Source organism: Hoplias malabaricus, chromosome 5, assembly GCF_029633855.1.
Source record: "Hoplias malabaricus isolate fHopMal1 chromosome 5, fHopMal1.hap1, whole genome shotgun sequence".
Classification (NCBI taxonomy): Eukaryota; Metazoa; Chordata; class Actinopteri; order Characiformes; family Erythrinidae; genus Hoplias; species Hoplias malabaricus.
The window spans coordinates 12,182,487-12,204,971 of record NC_089804.1 but is presented as its reverse complement, the minus strand read 5'-3'; the positions used below and the strand labels follow the sequence as shown (position 1 = coordinate 12,204,971).

The window sequence follows — 22,485 nt, the reverse complement described above, 5'->3', positions numbered from 1 at the left end:
TGTTAAATCCCCAAGCTGCGATAGAGATCACATTTGTTTTTCTCCGACTCGCAACAGCTTCGTAAAATTACGTTGGAGGGAGAGCTGGATGGTACAACAAGAGACGGAACAGCTGTGGTGATTAGTCCCAAACAGCAACAACAAAAATACATGAATAAACACCTCTTGTTGTACCGCTGCTGTTTTTGTGCTTTTTAAAGTGCACTCTATATTTCGGGGAGCGAGGGGTGCTAATGGAAAAGTGACCAGGTCCCAAAAAGCAAGCAGTTGAGTGAGTAGGTGGAAAAGCACCATTACAGATACCAGCATTGGCTAGCATCGCCCTGAGTGAGGGAGACGAGAAAGGCCATTAAATTCACTCAGAGAGGGCGAGGAATTACTCCCTCTTGGACTTCTGGCCAGACGGCTGATCAATTCTCTACAGCACTTAGATAGTTGCATCACTCAGCATTGTCCTCTTTCCACACTGTTGTTTATCTCCACTGCATTTGCCCCGGTGTGGTGTCTTGCTGTTATATACTGCATGCGCCTGAAGGGCCCATGTATTGCAGTGTATATGTGTTGTATTGCAGGATCACAAAAAAGCCCTCTTGACTTTGACTTCAGCTCAGTTGCCAGGACTGTAACCTGCTCTTCTGGAACATCTGCTTTGTCTGCGGCTGGATGGTGTTAACCCAGGTCTCGCTCTGAGATGTTTTACTGGGTGATGTGGGGACATCTCCAGTCGGTGGGGCTTTCTGAGTTTTGAGGTGTGGTGTAAGGAACAGAAAGTGAGTTCCACTGAGAGATCAATAGTGTCATCTCTCTTCAGCACACACTCCAGAGCACACACCCTCCCCTGCTGTGACAGCCGTGTGGCTCAGTGTTCTGACTGCCTTCAAACTGTTTTTTTTTTTTTGCCCCATAATGTGTAATCCTATTTCACAACAGCTGACGAGGGGAAAAAGAAAAGAAACCATTGACACTGGGCTATCTGATGCCTTTAAAACTGCACACCCAGCTGCATATTCTGCACTGTGTGTGTGTGTGTGTGTGTGTGTGTGTGAGATAACAAGCATGGTTTAGAACTTTATTGTGTGTGTTTATGTGCTTGACTCAATCAAATGATTACGCAATGGCAGTTAAATATAACAATGTATCTGTAGTTTCAGTGGCTAGACTCTGAAGGGGTCAGTCAATTTCTGAGAAAACAACTAGCTTCTATTCACTATTTTTTTTTTCCTCAGTAAAGGACATTGTATTAGCTCCACATCCTTTCAGATCCACAGGACTGGGTGTCTCTTTCTACAGTAGAATGCACACAAACATCAGTGGATTAGTGGAAGTAAGAGTGGACTTTGATATCCTCTCAAAGTGGCCGGGGATGGATTTGGTGTGACCTTTTGGATGTTTCCTTATTGTGACATCACACTAAGGAAATTTGCATAGAAGCACCCTGTGTTTTGTGAAGGTGTTTGTGCAGGCAGAGCCGGACCGCCCTGTACACTCACTATAGAGGGCTGATCACAAGTTAATTATGTTAAAACTGTTGTTTTTTTTGAATAAATATTGTCTGTTTACATCTCAGTTTGCTCTGTATATGTCTGGCGGTTTATTCTTTAGTTAATAAAGGAGGGAGAGTACTAGTGGAGGGTCAGCTGCTACTGTAAAAAAAAATGGTCACATTTTGGCTCTGAGTTCAAAGTTTTGCTTAGGGCCCCAGGAAAGTCTGGACTGGTTCTGTGACCGACTCAGCGGCAAACATATAGCGTTGGATAGTGCCTCGGTTTTCTGCCATTTAAACGTGTGGTAAATGCTCAGCAAAAACATGGGATGGAGTGGGCGTGGCCAGCCACAGCTTATTTGCATAAGGACAGAGCCTTTAAACAGCTCATTCTGAAATTCATGTTTTGTAGCCCATAGACATATTCGAACTTGTTTAGAAAGAGGTATAATGTGTCCCCTTTAATGTACATTTAACTCCAAGTTTGAACTGCTTTGTTTTTCTTTATTTTCTATTTATTTTCTCAGACAGTACTTTAGAGTCTTATGTAGTTTGTTTGTAAAATGAACAGTTGACCGTTTTTGACTGGGAATGGCATAAGGAATGTTGGTGTAAAACTTTTGCCTGATGAGAGAGAGAGAGAGAGAGAGAGAGAGAGAGAGAGAGAGACCTTCTTTTCGCCTGTGGATGAGACCACCCTGAAGAGTGTGGCTTTCTGCTTCGGTTTACTAATAAATCTTTGCACACTGTTTAACATACTGACTTACCTGCAGGCCTCTGTGTGTGTGTGTGTGTGTGTGTTTGTGTGTGTGTGTGTGTGTGTGTGTGTGTGTGTGCGCGTGTGTGAGAAAGACTGTGTGGTAGTGTGCAGTAGGTGGTCATCTGCCGGCAATTGGCATGTCGTCTTTCCTCCTGCAGTGCCTTCAAATGGCCATTTATTTCCATCTGCCCAATCTCATAACCACCCTGGAGTGAGTTGGAATATTGAAAACACATTTAAACTGGCTTGTCCTTTCCCCCTTTCCTTGCCTCTTTGTACAGCGCCTTGCACATTTGTGGTTTTGAAAACGGCAGCTAAGAGAGCTCTGACGTGTGTCTTTGACCAGTGATAAAAGAGGAGTCTGTATATAATGACAACAGTATTGGAATCACAAGTGATAATTACAACTACAGAGCTACAGACCCCTGTGAGACACACAACACCTAACCTCCAGTATGTGAGGGTCTAGAGGTTTTTGAAGAGCTGTAATTGTATGCAGTGACTCATGACAGTTGACTGCAAATTAGTCTTCCGAGGGAAAAGGTGTGAACGTCTGAAGGGTGAGGTTGTTATCCACTGCACTGTCTGATCATTCCACGACTAACACAACTGAGACGAACCTTCTCACCTGGGGGAACTGGTGCCATCTTTTGGAAGAATGCAGCAGTGCATTCTGGTAAGCTAGTAATCTAACAACTAGTTAAATACACCATGTGACTCCATGTGTTTATACTATGTTTATAGGCACAATTACAATATTATACAGTGTCCTAATTGCAAGCACCAAGTTGCTGTTATTTTTTCTATGCCCAGGGAGTCTTTAAAAAAATTATGGAGTGTATCCTTAGTAAATAGTATTATCAATAAAACACTTGCCGCAGAGAGGTCCAGGACTGTAAGACCTGCCTTATGTCAGAAATGGCTCCCTATTCACTATTCCCTATATTATTCACTATTATAATTAGCTGAATGATTTCGAACACTAACTCGTGCAGGTTTTTACCAAACAACGCAATAGTCAGATAACTGCTAGTGTACATGGGTTGTACACTACTTCTTGCAGTGCATTGTGGGATTGTTTGAGAGCACGGACAAAATGGCGGAACCCCAAAAGTGTGCACTTTATAGTGAACAGGGCACAGTTTCGGCCGTGAGCGAAGCGAGTTAGTTATGGGAAGCAAATTTCTCGTAACTTTGTGCATTTGTTTATTCTCCCTCTCATATCTCTGTCTCAGTGCTCTGATGGTTTTAGTCAGGTGACCTTTTGAAACACCAGCGTGTGTGAGATCAGCGTGTCTCAGATGATCATATCACTGCCTGTGCTAAGTCTGTTTTGATGCCAGCCCCAGGAGGTGAAGACTGTGCGTCTGTTTTTTCCTTTTTCTGTCTCTTCTGAGTTCGTGTCTCTGTTAATCTCTATTGTCTCTTTCTCTCTAGCAATCTCTCTTCTCCTTACTCTCTCTTTCTCTCTGAATCCTTGTGCTTGTTCGTTTTGTTTCTCGGTCTCCGTGGCTCCCTTTATCACTTCTTATCCCTTTTCTATTGCTTCCTCTCGCTCTCATCTGTTCTCACTTATTTTCTTGCTAATTTACTCTTTCTCTCTCTTGCTCACTTTCCTTATCATATTTGTCCCTATTTTTCCTCTGTCTTGTTCTCTTTATCTTTTCTCTTTCTATTGCTTTTTCTTTTTCTTTCTCTTTCTCTCTCTCTCTCTCTCTTTTCTTGCTGTTTCTCTCTCATGCACACACTGAAACATCAAAAGGGAGCTGAAAGAAATTATCTGAACTACACAGATAAGCACATTTGCATGCACACACACACACACACACACACACACACAGTTAGATCTACCCACAGGGCAGTGTTGGTGGCACAGGATGTCACGCTCCAGTGCCAAAAACTGCACACAGGAAGTGACCTCGCTGGAGGTAGTTGAGGGCGGAGCCCGGCATTAGTATGGAATGCAGCATGATGGAGGGATGATAACTGTCTGGGTGTAATGGAGAGAGGGAGATACAAGAATGAAATCACTTCATTGTGTTTGCTTTATCTGTGCTCTCTTTTTTTTTTCTAAAAAAAATACCAAGCTGTTTGTTGTTCGGGACAATCTGCAGTCGCCAGGTCAGAAAGCACAATGCTTCTGTTGCTGTCACACAGTAAACACATCCCTCCTGACCCCGTCCTGACAGTGACCGTTCTAATCGAAGCCCAGCTCAGTTCAGTGTATTAATAACAGACATGATTTGAAGAACAGCTCCCTAAGAGTTTTACCAGGTGAGACCTTTGAAACCCTAACAGAACCACTGAATATCGTCAGGAACACATGTAATGGAGTGACTAAGACTGCTAACTTCCATCACGGCAGACCAGGTTTCACTTCACCACCCAGGGAAGAGTCTGGGGGCAAGACCTCCTCTACGGCACGGTTAAAGTTCTAATGCTGTCCTTACACCAAACGACTTTTCAAGCCGTTTTCCAAATTCAGAGTAACATCGCGATCACGTGAATCTTGCTGCAGCTGCATCACACTCCCGTCATCTGAATCGTTTGGTGTGAGCGGGTCAGGAGAGCTGTTTTAACTCGGCTCTCGACACCCCTGCATTGTACGTCCAAATATAGCATGGCCCCACCGCATGCAGAGGGCTCCTGACCGAGCAGCTGTATGTGACGAGTGTTATTAATTACTATTAGGTATTAGTTATTTAGGCTAATGATCAAGTAGTGGCTATCATTCATTCTTATTTTTATTTTCCAGTGAAGGTGGGGAATAACATTTGTAAACATTTACAGGTGAATTGCTGGCGCTCTTATTTACTTGATGCAGTTGAGTCTTCACCTTCACGACTATGCATCTGTGTCTCATTTCTGTTCTTTCTCCAGCTCTACACTCCTCACACACCATTAGATCAGCCCACCAAGTGAGATCAGGCTGGAGTATGTGTGTGCTGATGGGGTTCAAAGGTCAGTGACCTGCCACACACTCAGCCGTGTAGGCAGTGAAGGTGAAAGAGGGAGGGAACAGAAGGTGCAGAAGGGACAGAGTGAGCTCAGATGTGCTTTTAGAGGCCAACAACGGTGCATTTATTCGTTGAGAGAACATACAAATGTGTATTCAGCAGTATTAAGAGAAAGCTTGAAGGCCAGGGGTTTTCCTCGCCTGCTTGATTCACGGTGAGGACGTACGTGTGAGGACACGGCAGTGATCAGTTTAGATACTTACAGCCTTTTTCGTTGAAGGTGAAAAGCGATACAGTGGCATGTGTCGAAATCTATCAGGCAGCGAGTGAACTATTGAAGTGTTGGAAGCAGGAAAAATGTTCAAGCTTTAAGATAATTGACAGGGACCCCCTTTACCTTTGCTGGTCTGGTGGGAGGTTCCTGGTGTGCAGTGAACACCTATTTTATCACTATATTTTCTTGGGTATCTCTTGGGATCAGATGAGGTGGACTAGCCTTCACTTCCCACATACATTGAGCATTCACCCCCGCTTCACCAGGACGATTGTCCTTGGACCACTTCTGTAAGGTAGGAGTCACTGCCTACCGAGAACACACCACAAGACCTGCTATTTTGGGGTCTCCCTGACCAAAGCTATATGACGGTTCCAGCCTGGCCACTGTCAAAGCCACTTTGATCCTTACATCTGCTTATTTTTCCACCTTCCAACTTCCTCATGAACTTTGAGGACTGACTGTTCACTGGGTGCCTAATATATCCCACCATATATCCCCAATTCCAATCCCATCATGCCATTGTAATGAGGTAATTGATGTTGTTTACTTCACTTTATAATGTTTTTAACATTATGGCTGAGTTGATGAATTTCATATCCATATATATAATTACAACAATGAAGAAAGACATATTTTCACTGTAAAATCGCAGTATGAACAGGTCTTTGTGGTTAGTTGTAGTCGTTACTACTCCGGACTTGGCACTGCAGAAACTGTACTCTGTAACTTTTGGAATAGAGTAGGAAACCACTACCCCTCCATTCCCACCTCCCCCTTGATTTCAGGACATTTTTGTAAAAGTGATTCACACTATAACTGTAGGGGGAGCCCAGGAGCTAAAATACCACTTCCTCCATAGCATTCCATTAAAAACATACCGTTTCACCTCCACTAACTAAGTGTACTAATGGCGCTTTTCCACTGCATGGAACCTACACGACTCTACCCGACTCAGCACGGCTCTTTTGCTTTTCCACTGGCCAGGTCTGGTCCCTGGAACCGGGTAAGTTTTCAGTCCCGGCTCACTCCGGGTTCCAACCGTGCAGAGCAGCTACTAAATGGTGACGTGTAAACACTGCAGAGCACTGATTGGCCAGAGAGACCTGTCAATCACCACAAAATGCAGAGCTTATTCATATCCAGCATAAACTCGACGCTTGTAAAATGTCTTAAGTTACAGCAGCTTTCACATTTTCACATTTTTATCGGACTCACAACGGCAGCTCATAACTTTACCTTGAGGTGTTTTGAAGAGGATTATAAGCTCCTCGGCCAGATGGTCACTGAAAATTTCCAGCGAAACCGAATGTGCAACAAGTAAAACTGGTCTGTGAGAACTGGGGCGCGGAGCTGTGTTCAGTTCCTAAAAACTAAAACAACACATGAATACACGGTGAGTAAACAGCGCCTAACTTTACTGCCGTCGTTGTTGTGGTTTTCAAAGCCAGAGATTCCTGAGACTGGGTTTTGTGAAGTCACAGGCTCCATTTTGCGGTGTGGCCCTGCTAGTGGAAAAGCGAGTCGAGTTGTGTAGAGCCGGACCTCTGCGGTGGAAAAGCACCAAATATGGCTGTTTGTAGCACATGCTATAACCTATGGCTCTTAAGGATGCCTTGCTCCAGTGGTGTACCTTATGGAGCATTTATCAGAGCCTGGAGCAAATAGGTTATTGTTTAAATTTGAGGTTATTTCTTTATGTAAAATATAAAATTACAATGTGCGAACAACATGCATGTCGATCTAAATTAAAAGGGGTTGGCATGTCCTGAGAGAGGGAGGAGTTAGAGGGATCCATTCAAGTCCACCCTTTGATTCGCTTGCGCTTATTTGTTTTTCTAACAGAGCACAAATGTACAGCATCAGGGCTCTGGCTTTGTTCTCTAGCGCATTCACTCCTTACCTCTGAACGAAGGGTTGTTTGCTTTAAAGATGTCGCTGACGTCATTGAGCCTTCCATTTCCCGGAAGATTGCATCTGTCTAATGTTTAAAATGGTCCTGCGTCCTGTGGCCAGTGTGCTGTCGGACCCCTGTAGAGAGTCTATTGATGTCCTCAGCTGGAAGTGTGTGTACTGTGAGGAGTTCCTCAGTGAAAACCAATCAATCAATTTCTGATTGGTAGAAACAGAACACACAGCTCTACTGGAACATTGGGATCAATCTCCCAGTGCTCAGTTAATCTGATCACTGAAACCCAGCACTAATGAGGAATTAAAGTGGACAAATCCCACCTGCACACACCTGTGGCTACTGATCCCACACACACACACACACTCTCTCTCTCCACATTTCCCAGAGTTCCCTGTGTGCGCAGACACAGATTGATGTTTTCGAAGTGTGGAGAGCTGTAGGTATGAAGATGGCTCGTCTCTGTTCCTCTCTGAGGGGGTGCAAACATGGAGAGGAGGAGAAAACCTGCTGGACTTCAGGGCCTTAAGATCAAAGCTGGAACGCTGCTGAGAGAGAGAGAGAGAGAGAGAGAGAGGGAGAGGGAGAGGGAACGTGCGCAGTGCTGCATGTTTTAGGTCTGTATGTAAATATTCAAAACTTAGCTGATGTTATCTTTTCCAGTAGCGCAGCACTAAATATAAATCCAGCATGGTTTCATTTTCTGCTCTCTCTCTCTCTCTTTTCATTATCTATCTCTCTCCATCACTTTCCGTCCTGGCATGTCTCGTTTCTTCACATTCCTTTATCTCCTTTCAATCCATCCATCCATTCCCTTTACTATCTCTGTCCTGTTCTGTCTGCTCTGCTCTATCCATCTCTCTCTCTCTCATTATCTTTCCGTCGCTCCACATCTTTCTGTCCCATCACATCTTTTCTTTTTTTCTCCTCTAGTTGCCCATTTTTCGTCTTCTTTCATCATAGTTTTCTCAAATCACTGCAGTTTTTCACCAGAGCCCTCTCCTCCACCTTTGGGATGATTCCCATTTGTAGAGAAACATCTGGACAATAACATAATGTGAACACAGTGTATGCGCCTGTTGCTTTCCTGAATACAAAAGACTGCTTCCTGTGATCCTAATAAAGCCCACTGTTAAACAGCAATAGGAACATAATCCCATGTTTTCCTCCTGTTGTTTTGCTAAATTTGGCTAAACCATAAGGGAAAACACACACACACACACACGCACACACGACTCAAGCATCCATGCCTGAAATAAAAATGCTACAGTGAAAATTGAATATGTAAATATTTTAATGAGGTAAAGGCACTTCAAAGGCTTTCTTCATGAATATTCAGTGTTGTATGAGCTTTATTTTCTTCTTTGGCAACTATCAAGTGCTGCACCCTCCTCTCTCTCTAACACACACACACACACACACACACACACACGTGCATCTCAGCTCAGGAAAAATGCCACATGGCTTCTGCCATGTTGACGTTATGCGTGTGGACAACCGAAGACTGAGCCCATACCTGTGCCAGGCATTTCAAAGGAATCATCTCTCTCTCTCACACACACACACACACACACAGGGCCTCAGTACTGTTTGTTTAACTGGCCTCATGCACATCTGGCCATGTGTGGTGTTCAGGTCTCTACAGGTTCAGAGCAGAAGAAAGGAAAGCGTCAGTGAAAGAGAGAACAGACGAAGAAGGGAGAAGTTGGAGCAAATATGCAAATGTGGCTTAAAGTAACCAGACGCCAGAAGCCACCAATCACCGAGACGTAGTGTGAGCTAAATGATCAATGGTGGCTGTTCACTTTCATTTATTGTTATCAGCATTGCCTTGCACAGGCTAAACCTTCATTTAAACAGTGGGGAGGAAGGGGCGGGATGAATGGAGGCACCGGTGAAAAGCTCCATGAAAGAACGGGCTACGGCCGGAGTTGGTAGAGCATGGGGCTCTTAACGTCAGGGTCGTGGGACTGGGCTCAACTTTCCTTCAGCGTCAGTACCACCTTATTTTACCTTTAGACAGGCCAAATAGGACGAGTCGTTATCAAATCAAAACTGATATTAAATACATCCCCAGAGGATCATAATCTGATCAGATGAGGAATCATACTTGAATCCAGATGTTTTCTAAATAATTGAATTACATTGAAATCGTAATAAAGTCAGTGGTTTTTGTCCCTTTTTAGGGGGATGAGAGAAGATAGAGAGAAATTGTCCAGTAGTGTGTCCATCTCTCTTTACAGAAGTGCAGGGATTGAGCCGAACAGTAAGAGGCATTGAGAGAGCTCATAAAACTCTCGTTTTTCTACCATGCTACTCTTTGCTGGCTCTCCTGTGTGTGTGTGTGTGTGTGTGTGTGGTGGCCCTTCAGGAAGTGGGTGTGTGCGGTTAGTTTGGAGAGGAGAGCGGGACTTGGGGCAGGAACGAGGGAAGAGGAGGAGTGAAGTGACAGAGGAGGGGAAGAGGAGAACACTGATTAAAACAATAAACAGCTGGTAGAGGGAAAGGGCTTTAGTTGGGATCTAGTGGCCAGAGGGAGAAGGAGGAGGAAGGAACGAGGACTTTTAGAGGGAAGGAGAAAGTATGGAGAATATAGGAAGTGTTTCCTGATTGAATAAAAAGAAAAAAAAAGGCTGGATCTCATTGTGGAAGGAATAAAGAACTGGAAAGTGATGGTCTACAGAGGACAGGACTTTCATCATCATCACCATCCTTGATTTTACTGCCTTCTCACTTCTGGACGTTCTCAGCTGAGAGAATGAACTCTCTGTGGATCCCTCAGACAGAAGCCAGAGACACTGCAATAAAGACCGCTTTGGGAAGGGACCACACTGGAGTTTAAATTTGCACTTGGTCTGCACTCTGCTCCTGGACTGAAGCTGGACTGCTTTATAGTGTTCAAGCTGCTGGAGGGGAAAAAATAAGGATGTTTAGTGATGCATGGATCCAAAGACAGCCGTCCAACGATTTATTCCGGAACATTAGGATCAGTACCACAATGAGGGAATCAAATTATGCTGAGTTATGATGACATTTGAAAACTAGGCTGCTGAGTTCTTACCCATAATATAGTCTTATCTTTCAGTCAGATTTTTTAATTAAAGATTCCCAAAGGATTATCTGCCGAATCTGCTCAGGAGCCATCATTATATTCAATAATTTCCTAATGAAACGTTTTCTAATTGAATCATCTTCTGAAGGAGCATAACCTAATTGATTCAGTTCCTGAAGATTTGTGGTGGAATTGAATCATTTTCTAAAGAATCAGGATATAGTCGATTCATTTCCAGAGGAAGTTTTAATGGAGATAGGGTTCTCTAAAGAACTGTGGTGGAACTGAATCGTTGGCGGTGGAGCTGTAGGTTGAATAGAATCGAACGACTAAGTAGATACGAATCCTAGGAACTAAATGGAGTTGAGTGCTTTTGTAAAGAACTGTAATGGAATGCTTTAGTGAAGGATCTTTAGGAGCTCTCACCTGATTTTAGATCATTGCTTCCTCACCAAGAGCTATCGTGGACGGGATGTCTGCTTGTCTCCTGTGTTAGTACCTTAACCGTGTGTGTGTGTGTGTGTGTATGATTGAGTGAAGCTCAGGTCCTCCCCCAGCCCTGGCAGTCTGTGTGCCCCCACACAGAGAGCCTTTCACTGGGGTAATTGAGCACGAACTGCCTGCTGCAGGGTCACAGGAGATCAGGCCAGGAACAGGCCGCTCTCTCTAACACATGTGGGTATAATTCAGAAATGAGCAAACCAGGCACGCATAGGGCAGCTTGAACTTTTCAGAAGGTTGGAGGGAAAGCCTGATATTTGGAGTGAAGACGTGAACTGTCCACTCTACGTCCAGAACCTAAAGGCCACCGGAACGTCCAGCGCTGTCCACTCAACACTGGAGCATGGTGTCACGCCTGCAGCTCGGCTGTGCTACAACACACACACGGGTAGAGACAGGCTGGAACTGTGCTTTCCCAAAAGACACCCGGATAATGCCTCACTTCCTTTACGCTCCTTCATCTCTATCCCTTGCTTTTGTGTAGAGAGAGAGAGAGAGAGAGAGTGTAGAGAGACATGATGATCGGCCTGAACTTCAGTCTTCAGGAGCTGCTAAAGAGGTTTGAGGAGGTACTTGGATTTGCTTTGGCACTGCTCTCTGAAGGAAACTGCTACACACACACACACACACACACACACACACACACACACACAGAGAGAGAGAGAGAAAGCAGGGGTGGTGAAAGTGGACAGCTAAACTCGACTGAAGTTGGAATGTTAGAATAAATTGAAATATTTTATCATATAAATAATATTTAAATACATTCATAAAGCGTACTCTGTCCGTTTGAATCATACCAAACCAATGATGTGAATCATAGCAATTCATAACCCTGACATAGTGTAATTTAGTAAAGAATCCCAATCTGTTTGAATCATTCTCTAATAAGCTGCATTTGAACCATTGAATCATTTTGTAAAGAATCAGAAGGGAATCGACTCTTTTGTCCTGAAGGCCTGAAATTGAGTCATGTAATATTTAAAGGAATTGTAAGGTTACACATTTATACTCTTAACACACTCACACACAGAGACAGACACAGACCTGTGTGTGTGTGTGTATTTATGTATGCTTGTGTATATATGTTATTGCTGTCACATGCCTCTTCATTTTTTTTATTTTATTTTTAATCTTTAGTTGTTTATATGTATTTAATTGGACAGCGACGATATATAGACTCAGATGAACACAATACGTGGACCACAGACGGCGCGTGTGCGCGTGTGTGTTACATCAGTGTATTACTTGTTCCTCGGCGTGTTTGAGAGGTCAGGGCCAATCAGAAATGTTCAGTAAACCAGCAGTGAAAGGTCATGTACAAATGGCAAGTTCATTCCTCATGTATCTGTCTGTTCATCATTCTCTCTCCCGTTCGTTGAGGGGATGAGTGTTTTCTGGGTTAGGCTGGTTAAATTGGAGCATGTTGAATGGCATCACTGGGGACATATTACGTACCAGAAGCAATTATTTAGCTTATTAAAGTCAAACGCTTTTATTGCCTAATTTAATAGGTCGAGCAGCCTGGAGCTTATGTGTTATAGCGTCTGGCTGTGTGTGTGTGTGTGTGTGTGTGTGTGCGCGTATGTTACACTGTGTGTAAGGCTGGCTTTCTCAGGTCACGTGTCGAGTCGTTTCATGTTGAATTGCTCACAGTAAAACCTTTCTTTATGAGCCTCTGACAAATAGCAGCAGAAGCTGAGTTTCCTGTGTTGTTCCCTGTAGAGCTGGGAGAATACACACAGCCAGTCATGCCAGAAGAACCCGCTCTATGGTAGTGGTAGTCCATTTAGAATGAACATACGAGCACACAGGAAGAGGAGGGGGTGTTACTCTGTTGCCTGCAGTCACTAGACCCGGTGAGACCATGCCCAGCTCTGTATGTGTGGTGCTACCCAGGCAATCTCCTCTCATTGATTACCAGCTCTCATTGGGACAGATTCCATTAGTGCCTCCAGCACTCTGATCAGCCAGGCTCTACGGAGGGAGGGAGGGAGTGTGTGGGGCGGGGGGCACACATGCATTTTAAAGGTCTACTATGCCTACTGTATGCAGTGCAGGGACTAGTTCAGCACAAAAAATAAACACATACATAAAAACCATCTCATTTACAGGTCTACAGCGGGTGTAGCCGATCAGCCAGGATCTATTCTGTGTCTGAAGTTGGCTGCTTTTTTCCCTGTTGTGCTGGAGTTACAGGAATATAAAGCAAGTAATAGAGACGTATGGCTATCAGCTGTAATCACCTCACCTTTTTAAACTGTGGTTAATTTAGCAGTGGTGCACATCCACTGAACAGTGTTTACATCCTCTGGAGGGGATTAGTTATCAGCTGTGTTTAAATCCTCAGCCCATCCTCGTTCACACATCACAGCGCTGTGGGCTTTGTGCTCGTATATTACACCGTCACTTTTACCCTGGAAGCACTGCATTAATGACTTCCGAGTAAAGCAGAGCAGAGCAGAAGCTCATAAAGAAGAAGTTGACTGTGTTTATGGCCGGGTCTCACTTTGCTTTTAGATGGGGACTGAACTATGGTCTTTTTCTTTTTTTCGCTGATTTCTCGTGAAAGACAGGTTAGTGTACGTACCTGCATGCCATGGTTTGGGATGTTTTTGCGTGTGTGTGTGTGCGTGCGTGTGTGTGTTTGTGCACGCGCATGCATGTTCTGAAGATTTTAATAGTAGGAGAGAAAAAGAGCACTTTATAAATGTGGAAGTGGAAACGATACAAACTCTCTCTCTCTGTTTGTCTGTCTTTCTCTCTCTCGGTCTGTCTGTCTGTCTCTCTCTGTCTGTATTTTTCTGTCTCTCTCTCTGTCTGTCTCTGTTTGTCTGTCTCTCTCTCTCTCTCTGTCTGTCTGTCTCTCTCTCTCTCTCTCTCTGTCTGTCTGTCTCTCTCTCTCTCTCTCTCTCTCTCTCTGTCTGTCTGTCTCTGTCTGTCTCTCTCTCTCTCTCTGTCTGTCTGTCTGTCTGTCTCTCTCTCTCTCTCTCTCTCTCTCTCTCTCTCTCTCTCTCTCTCTCCCTCTCCCTCTCTCTCCAGTCCCTACCTTTTCTCTTTTCTTTGTAGAGGTGTAAAAACTGAGGGGCCTGTACACTGGCCATTCACTGCTATTGACTTTAGCTGCAGAATTGATTTAGATCAGTCCCGCAGTCGGCTGCTGTGGGCCACTGACAGTCTGCACACTTTTCTCTGGGAGACGCTGTGCACTGCATCAGAGCATTACTCCCAAGGCTTTTCAGTCGAAACCGCATCTGCTGTCTGCCGTGTAGATAATCCTTCAGAGGCATTGTGTGATATTTGCCTGTCCTTAGAAAAGAGCAGCAAACCTGTCTCTACATCACACACACTTCAGTCTCTGCCTATTGCCATCTGTCACATACGTGCTTTGAGTTTCAGGCTCTTCGCCGTTCCGGTGTGTGGTAACAGAGTTGGAATCTGGCAGTAAATTAATATCTCAGCGTTATGTGATGTGATGTAGACTAACTGTGCTCTCGTTCTCTCTGGTTGTGCAGGATATCCAGGCAGAGATCGACGCCCATAACGATGTGTTTAAGAGTGTGGAGGGGAATAAGGTGAAGATGGTGAAGGCTCTGGGCAGTTCAGAGGAGGCTGTATTCCTTCAGCAGAGACTGGACGACATGAACCAGCGGTGGAATGATCTCAAAGCCAAATCGGCCAACATACGGTCAGCAGACCCGACGTTTGAGCACTCGCAAGTAGTGAACACACTGTTATCTCACACACGTTTACGTCATGTCATTCTTCAGAGGCAGTCAGTTCTCTGAAGTAAGGGCTGAGTTTAATTTTGTCGTCCTGAGCTTTATTTAAAGGGGTGTTATATGTGTCAAACATATATATTCCCTTATTTTTAATAAATAAAAAGGCATTCATGTCTAAAATAGGTTTACAGTGGAGCACATGACTGATTACGCCTTCTAAAATACAAGCTGAATGTCATTTAGAACGGCAGCCTCCCCAGCTCCTCATTTGAAGAGCAGTGTTGCATTCCTTGTTCAGCACGTGTTTGCTGACTGAGCACTGGAATTGAGTAAAGTGAAGTTGATTGATGGTTTCTTTGCCTAATTTGACTGGACGGAAATATGCTGTCCCTGTCCCGATATAGACAGGTTTATTGCGGTCGAGTTCTGAAGCTGTGGGCTGGTGTTCCAGTCACTTAGAAACTGTTGCGTGGAAACTGAGACGACATACACTTCTCTGCTACGTTCACTTAGTTGCCCGTGTGGGCCGTGTGCTTTGTAGGCTGATATTTAAGGACATCTCAGTTAGGGGTGGGCGATATGGCCCTAAAATAATATCATGATATTTCAGGGTATTTTGGCGATAACGATATTCTTGGCGATGTGAACAAAATACTTGTATTAATTTCAAAAACAGACTATTGCAACAAAACCAATGTTATATTAATATGAATTTTATTAAATTACATATATTTAATATATATTAATAATATTAAATGGCGGCACGGTGGCGCAGCAGGTAGTGTTGCAGTCACACAGCTCCAGGGACCTGGAGGTTGTGGGTTCGATTCCCGCTCCGGGTTGCTGTCTGTGAGGAGTTGGTGTGTTCTCCCCGTGTCTGCGTGGGTTTCCTCCGGGTGCTCCGGTTTCCTCTCACAGTCCAAAAATACACGTTGGTAGGTGGATTGGCGACTCAAAAGTGTCCGTGGGTGTGTGTGTGTGTGTCTGTGTTGCCCTGTGAAGGACTGGCGCCCCCTCCAGGGTGTATTCCCGTCTTGCGCCCAATGATTCCAGGTAGGCTCTGGACCCACTGCCACCCTGAATTGGATAAGCGCTTACAGATAATGAATAAATGAATAATAATATTAAAACCTTCTTCCATTTCTAATACAATGCCATGGTTTACTGTATATTTATCTGTACATCCCAGTCCAGTTCTCTTGCACCTGCGCACACATATGTAGGTGTATCTGGTCGGAGGCGAGCAGCCAAGGCAGATGATTAATCTCTGAAAATGGGCCTCGCTTCTGTTGTGTGTGGTGCAGAAATAGACTGCCAAAATATGGATAGATAACAAAAGACTGGGATTGGATTGGACACAGTATAGCAGGCAGATACTGATCCATGAGAATGTTCCTGGCCTGGATCAGGTCAATGCTACGTACATTTATGGTCTATAGCCCATCGGTTACTGTGCAGTTTATAGCGCCGCCTTTTTTACCCATCCATAGGACCACCACTGACCAAACATTATTTACCTGGTGGACAGTGTATTAATGCCTGTATATAATAATTCATAATGTAGATCTGGAGAAGGAGAGGGTTAAGTGCGTTTAGCAAGCAAGGACAAGATGAAAGATCTTTGAGACGAGAAGGGATTTAAGTGATGGCTGGACTGAGACACTGAAAAAAGAAAAAAGAAAGAGAGCGATGGACGGACGGAGATACAGTGGTTAGAGGGAGAAATATAGAGCGAGAGAACACAGAGGAGGCTTAAAAGAGTGATGGAGCCAGAGGAAATGAAACAAATGAAGAGAGGGGGAATCAGATGGACTCAAGTGCAAGGCAGAGAGGGTTGTGTGTGTGTGTGTGTGTGTGTGTGTGTGTGTGCGTGTGTGTGTGTGTGTATTGAATAGTGGACTAGGCTGCTTTATTATTTAACTCCCATTAGGGATTAATTAGTGGACATGTATAATTACTGAGCTGCTGACACTGGACTATTGTTCAGCTCCATTACCACCAAAACACACACACTTACACAAGTGCCATACACACACACACACGTATCCAGAAAAGAAGAGAATAAATAAGATGATGCTCAGGACTTGATGAGTATTTATGTGTGTGTTCTGTGTGTGTATTTGTCTCTTGTCACTGAGAGTTAGTGACCATTAAAACTGGTTAGAAATGTGGATCAGGGAGGGTGCTTGTTATTTTGCACATAAAATATAACAGCATTGTAAAATGTACATATTCATACACTGTATGACCAGATGTTTGAGGACTGTGAGGTTTTGAGGTCAGTTACGAGGTCAGAACATTTGTGTCCAAACCCCCCCACCCACCCCCAAAAAAAAAAATCACTTAAAAGTAGCCAAACTATGAAGAGGTGTCTACACACATTTGGAAATACATTCCTGACATTCTGTAAATGTGTGTGTGTATGTGTGTGTGTGTGTGTGTGTGTGTAGGGCTCATCTGGAGGCCAGTGCAGAGCGCTGGAGCAGGCTGTTATCTGTCCTAGAAGAGCTGTGGAGGTGGATCTGCCTGAAGGACGATGAGCTCACCAAGCAGATGCCTATAGGAGGAGACGTGCCCACGTTACTGCAGCAACACAACCACTGCTCAGTTAGTACACACACACACACACACACACACACACACACACACACACTGATGATCACCTGTTCAGGTTTAGCTCTGCTCATTAACGTTTTATCACAGCTGTTTTTGCAGGCAATCTTTAGCAGACTTGTGTTATTTCCTCTAGACTTATCCACACAAAACAAGGCAGCCAATCAGAGCAGAGATCATTAACATATGTCACTCTCAACGACAGATTAATGGGTATAATGACGAATACACTCGATGCTGTGTAGTAAATGACGTCTCACGTTTTTTTTACCGATCCAAATTGTATACTGAGGTGGCTTCCACTCCCGACACAAATCCCAAATGTCACCCATGCGACACAGTATAATAAACTGGAGGGATATGGGGATGGGGCGCTCTGAGCTACATAGTGTGCATTCACCTTGCCAAAATCACATCCCACTCTCTCTTTCCCCCTCTTCTCCTCCCACCTTCCTCAGGCTGCTGTCTGCTAGTGCGGCAAGCGCTCATGTTTTCCTTTAGGTGTTTGTTCTGTTCGTCTTTTTGGGTCTGTGCCGTCCTGCTGGGTTTCCTTTGGACAGATTTTGTGTTATAGTTCAGCATACGCCCCACTGTGCTGCTTCATGTTCCTAATATCACACTCAGATCAGAGGGGAACGAATAACATGTTGATACTTCAGGCCTGGAATACAGACTTGACCAAATGAGCTGCTCGGTGGTTAGCGTTGATGAGTTTGGAATAGTGTGTTACATACGACCCTACAAAAGTAAGCTTATATAAATACATACACATAGTGTTTCTTGTTATTTGCTACTGCAACTGCTATATATAGCATGAATATATGAATATATTCATTCATTCATTCATTATCTGTAAGCGCTTATCCAGTTCAGGGTTGCGGTGGGTTCAGAGCCTACCTGGAATCATTGGGCGCAAGGCGGGAATACACCCTGGAGGGGGTGTCAGTCCTTCACAGGCAACACACACATTCACATTTTTCAGGATACCAGAACACCCGGAGGAAACCCACACAGACACAGGGAGCACACACCAAAGTCCTTACAGACAGTCACCCGGAGGAAACCCACGCAGACACAGGGAGAACACACCAGACTCCTCACAGACAGTCACCCGGAGGAAACCCACACAGACACAGGGAGAACACACCACACTCCTCACAGATAGTCACCTGGAGGAAACCCACACAGACACAGGGAGAACACACACACTCCGCACAGACAGTCACCCGGAGGAAACCCACGCAGACACAGAGAACACACCAAACTCCTCACAGACAGTCACCCAGAGCGGGAATCGAACCCACAACCTCCAGGCCCTTATAGGAATATATTCGCAACATATATTGCAGCCTTTTGTCCATATCATACAGCCCAGCCCTCATACACTGTACATGAATAACTCTCAGTGGATTAAAGGAGCAGTAGGTAAGACTTGGGGCTTTTGGTTCTGGGGCACCCCCTAGTGTAATTCATGTTTACAGCACTGTGCCTCCTCCAAAAGTTACATAGTGTCGTTTCTTCAGTGCTGAGCCCCAAGTATCAACAGCTCAGTGAAACATCACAATGATTTTGACGCTGTTATTTTAAGGTAAAAATGTTACATAGTGTTCCATTAGAACACGACTAACCGTTCAGCATTTTTACAGTTAGTCTCGTTTTAGTTAAAGGTTTATAAAGAAATGGGAGGAAGTGTCTTGCAGATCACTCTTCCCCTCCTCGTGGTTTACTTTCCTTCCGTCTATTTTGGTCTAGACTGTTGTGATAACAGTTCCCTGGCTTAACCACAGTGTTTAAAGTGGAACAATGCACCCATCAGAACCAGTGCTGTGCCACCCACGGCTGGTTTTGTTGTTGTCTGTTCCTTACTCCAAAGACAGTATGTTATTTTGAAAGACTCTTTCTTGTAGTACGCTTTGGCTGTTAGTATTTTGCAGTGACTTGTCGTTCCTGCGTTACAGGTGTACTGTTTGGTCTACAGTGTTTGTTGGATTCATGCACTAATTAGACTTGTGTTAGTATGATATTGATTGTGAGAGTGTACGATGCTCTGCAGTGAACCAGCATCCTGTCCAGGGTGTGTTCTTACATTCTGCCCAAAGAGTTCACGTAGGGTTTGGACTTGTGCTGGGCGATGTGAGCACAAATCAGTATCACGATCAAATGTGTATTTTACCACGATTACGATTAATCGAGAAAAAAAAAACGATTGTTTTGTTTTTGTATTTTTTTTTACCCTGTGTTTTTGGATATTTTTGCTTGTTCCTCTCTTGTTTTTTGAGCACTGTTTATATTTGGTGAGTGATTGCGCTTTGGTCACTGAAACATATTTTTTCTCAGTGTTTACATTTGACCTTCTGTCGTCTTAATTATAGTCAAAGCACAGCACGTCCAAACCACAGACGCTGTGTTTTCCTTTGGTACGAGCTGCTCGAGTCGCTTGGTCAGCCTCGGCGTTTAGGTTGTTTCCATGTGCCAGATAGGGGCAGAATCATGTGACTATAGCTTGGTAGCGTGGCTTTAAAGGGACAGTACACAAACACACAGTGGGGGCATAACAGAATAAAAATAATTGATATAGACAAAATTATGTCGATTATTGTTGATTTCGATTCATTTTCGATTAATTGCCCAGCCCTACTCTGGACCCATCGTGACTAGAAGAATGACGAATGGCTTAATATTTTCAATTTTTTGAATAGAAACGCCCTGTGAAGGACTGGCTCCCCCTCCAGGGTGTATTCCCGCCTTGCGCCAATGATTCCAGGTAGGTTCTGGACCCACCGCGACCCTGAATTGGATAAGGGTTCCAGATAATGAATGAATATAAACTGAACAGTGATTCCAAAGTTTTGAATATTTATTTATTTGTTTATTTATTTTTTAATAAATAAAGGACAATGAAACCTCATTGTTGCTGTTGGTCAGGAATGCCTCAGTAGACGCCCTCTCGATCACAATTAACTCGTGATAAATCGCACATTCATCATTTGGAGTAGAAGTGTGTGATTTCAGACCTAATCCATGTTTCATCTGCTCTCGAGAGGGGCGCGCAGGGCTGATGAGGGGACGCTGGTTCAGAAGTAGCCAATCAGAATGTGATATGGAAAAGAGCTGCAGCAGAAATGCTGTTCTGATAATCCTGCACTGAGATCAAGGAGGTTAATTATGTCTGCCTTTAACTGGATACCCATTCATTCTTTATTACAGGCTGTTTTAATGGGGTACAGTGTTTTTTAAAAGTGTGTATCGTTAAAATCTTTAAATCTGTCTTCCAGCTTTGTCAGTGATTTACAGCTGGTCACCTGATCGTCAGTGTCCTTCAGATCTGTGTGTGTGTCTGAGAGAGAGAGAGAGAGGTGGAACAGGATGAGCTGAATTTTAATCCTTTATCTGTCAGAAAAGAACACACACAGGCTCTAGCTCCAGGGAGTCCTGGGAAGGTGGAGGTCTTTGAGACTGTAATGAGTCTGCGATAGTGTGGTGTAAAGGAGAATTTAAAGGGGTCTTTATTTCTCATTCTCTCTCTCTCTGTCACATACTTCACTTCTCATATTCTCTTTTCTCTTTTTCATTTTCACTTTTTTTTCTTTTTCAGTCTCCTCCATGATCTAGTCCTCAGTTAAGTTTTTGTTTCTCATTTTCGTCTCTCTCTTTTGCTAGCCCCCTCTGTTTCCCACTCTTTGTTCCCCTCCCTCTCTCACTCTCTCTTTTTCTCCTCCCGGCTCACCTTTGTGTTTTCTGGCTTATTCTCTTGACTCTCATGTGCTCTCTCTCACTCTCTCTCTCTCTCTTACTCTCTCATTTTTTCCCCTCTCACAGACAGATTGAATAATGACCCTGTGGAGATGAAATAGAAAAGGATTGCATGATTCTCTCTCTCTCTCTCTGTTTGTGTCTGTGTTTTTAATAGCTTGCCTCTGAGCTTTTTGGGTAAAGGGGTTCTACTGCGTTTTTGAACACGTCACACCCGATTAGCCTGGTGTGCTGAAAGGGACGGAGAGCGGGGACCTGGGAAAATGGCTGAAACCTAGAGGAGTGTATATTAGACGTGTACTCGGTGGTGGAGTGTGCATTTGAAAAGGGAAGTGAGCCATTTAGAGAGAGAGAGAGAGAGAGCTGTTTCAGAAAGGTCAGTTTGACTTACTGTATGAACAGAACATAAAGACAAGGTAGAGGATTGGTTCAGAGGAACAGCCCCTGAAATAGTGAAGTGAATAATATCGACTATATTTTACAATGGCATGTGTCAAGGGGCAGGAGCAAGTGAAGTTCTTGGAGCTGATGTCGTGGAAGCAGGGGAGGATGTGTAAAAACGTGCATGTGAGTGACGTTCACAAACACCAAATTGGTGTTTGACAGGTGGCATAAGACCAGTGAGAACATTGTTTACACCACCATTTGGGAGGAATTCTGTGGCCGAGGTGGTAAACAGGCTGTAATTAGTCGCCGTTTCCTGGTGAGATGTTATAAGTGTTGCGTGAAAGGCTGCAGTAATTAGTCTCACTTTGGAAAAGGTGAAAAACCACTGAGCCTTATTTAAACCTTCTACCGTAACTTCATGATCATCATTACAGCCTGAATTTGTGATATATTTGTAATCTCGTGCTTTAATAGGAGAAAAGCTGCTGTGTTAAGCACAAGTTTCTTTGGTTACAGCCAGAATACCTTTGCGGTTAGGACCGCTATGACAGTACTTTGTGTGAAACGTGAAATGCCTGTGAGCTTTAAGGGATTTATAGTTTGGGAACGGTTCACAAGGTCGAAGGTAATATCCAAGTATGAGTTTGGAGGCAGCAGTGTGAGGCCAGAAGTTTTGCAGCCGGATCATAAGAATCAATCTTGTTAAAAGATGACAGTTTATCCAAATAACAGTCCTTGGGTCTTTGCTGACTTTGCTTATGCTTCTCCAGTTTTAGGGCTGTCACTGCTGCCCGAGTAGAAAAATAATGCATGTTCTTTTCAGTTTTCACTGAACTTCAATGCAACAGTACCTCCAAAATGGCGCATTGGTGACGTCGCAGGTGATTGAGGGTTCTTGGTATGTTACGATTATATTAGCATTAGGTATTAGCCTTCATGTGTCTCAGAAGAAACACTTTTAAAGCCAGAATATTCTCCTATTCTGGTGGAATTGGGAGTGACTGGGGGCGTCTGTCTTAATGAAGAGGAGGAAGGTTAGCTCTGTATACTCACGAGCATTAGAATTGGTGTTCACAA

General features: G+C 44.0%; 1 protein-coding gene across 8 annotated transcripts in view; it reads left to right on the top strand.

Moving 5' to 3' along the window:
* LOC136696983 (utrophin-like) overlaps positions 1 to 22,485 on the top strand; it is a 229,473-nt gene that overhangs the window by 113,784 nt on the left and 93,204 nt on the right. For 7 of the 8 annotated variants that reach the window (XM_066671822.1, XM_066671823.1, XM_066671821.1 and 4 more), the window contains 2 exons: positions 14,449 to 14,621; positions 17,106 to 17,262. In XM_066671822.1, coding sequence (XP_066527919.1) covers positions 14,449 to 14,621; positions 17,106 to 17,262 — 330 coding nt within the window. Of the gene's footprint in view, positions 1 to 9,918; positions 11,506 to 14,448; positions 14,622 to 17,105; positions 17,263 to 22,485 lie in introns of those variants that run through there. The other variant, XM_066671826.1, reaches the window with a different exon arrangement.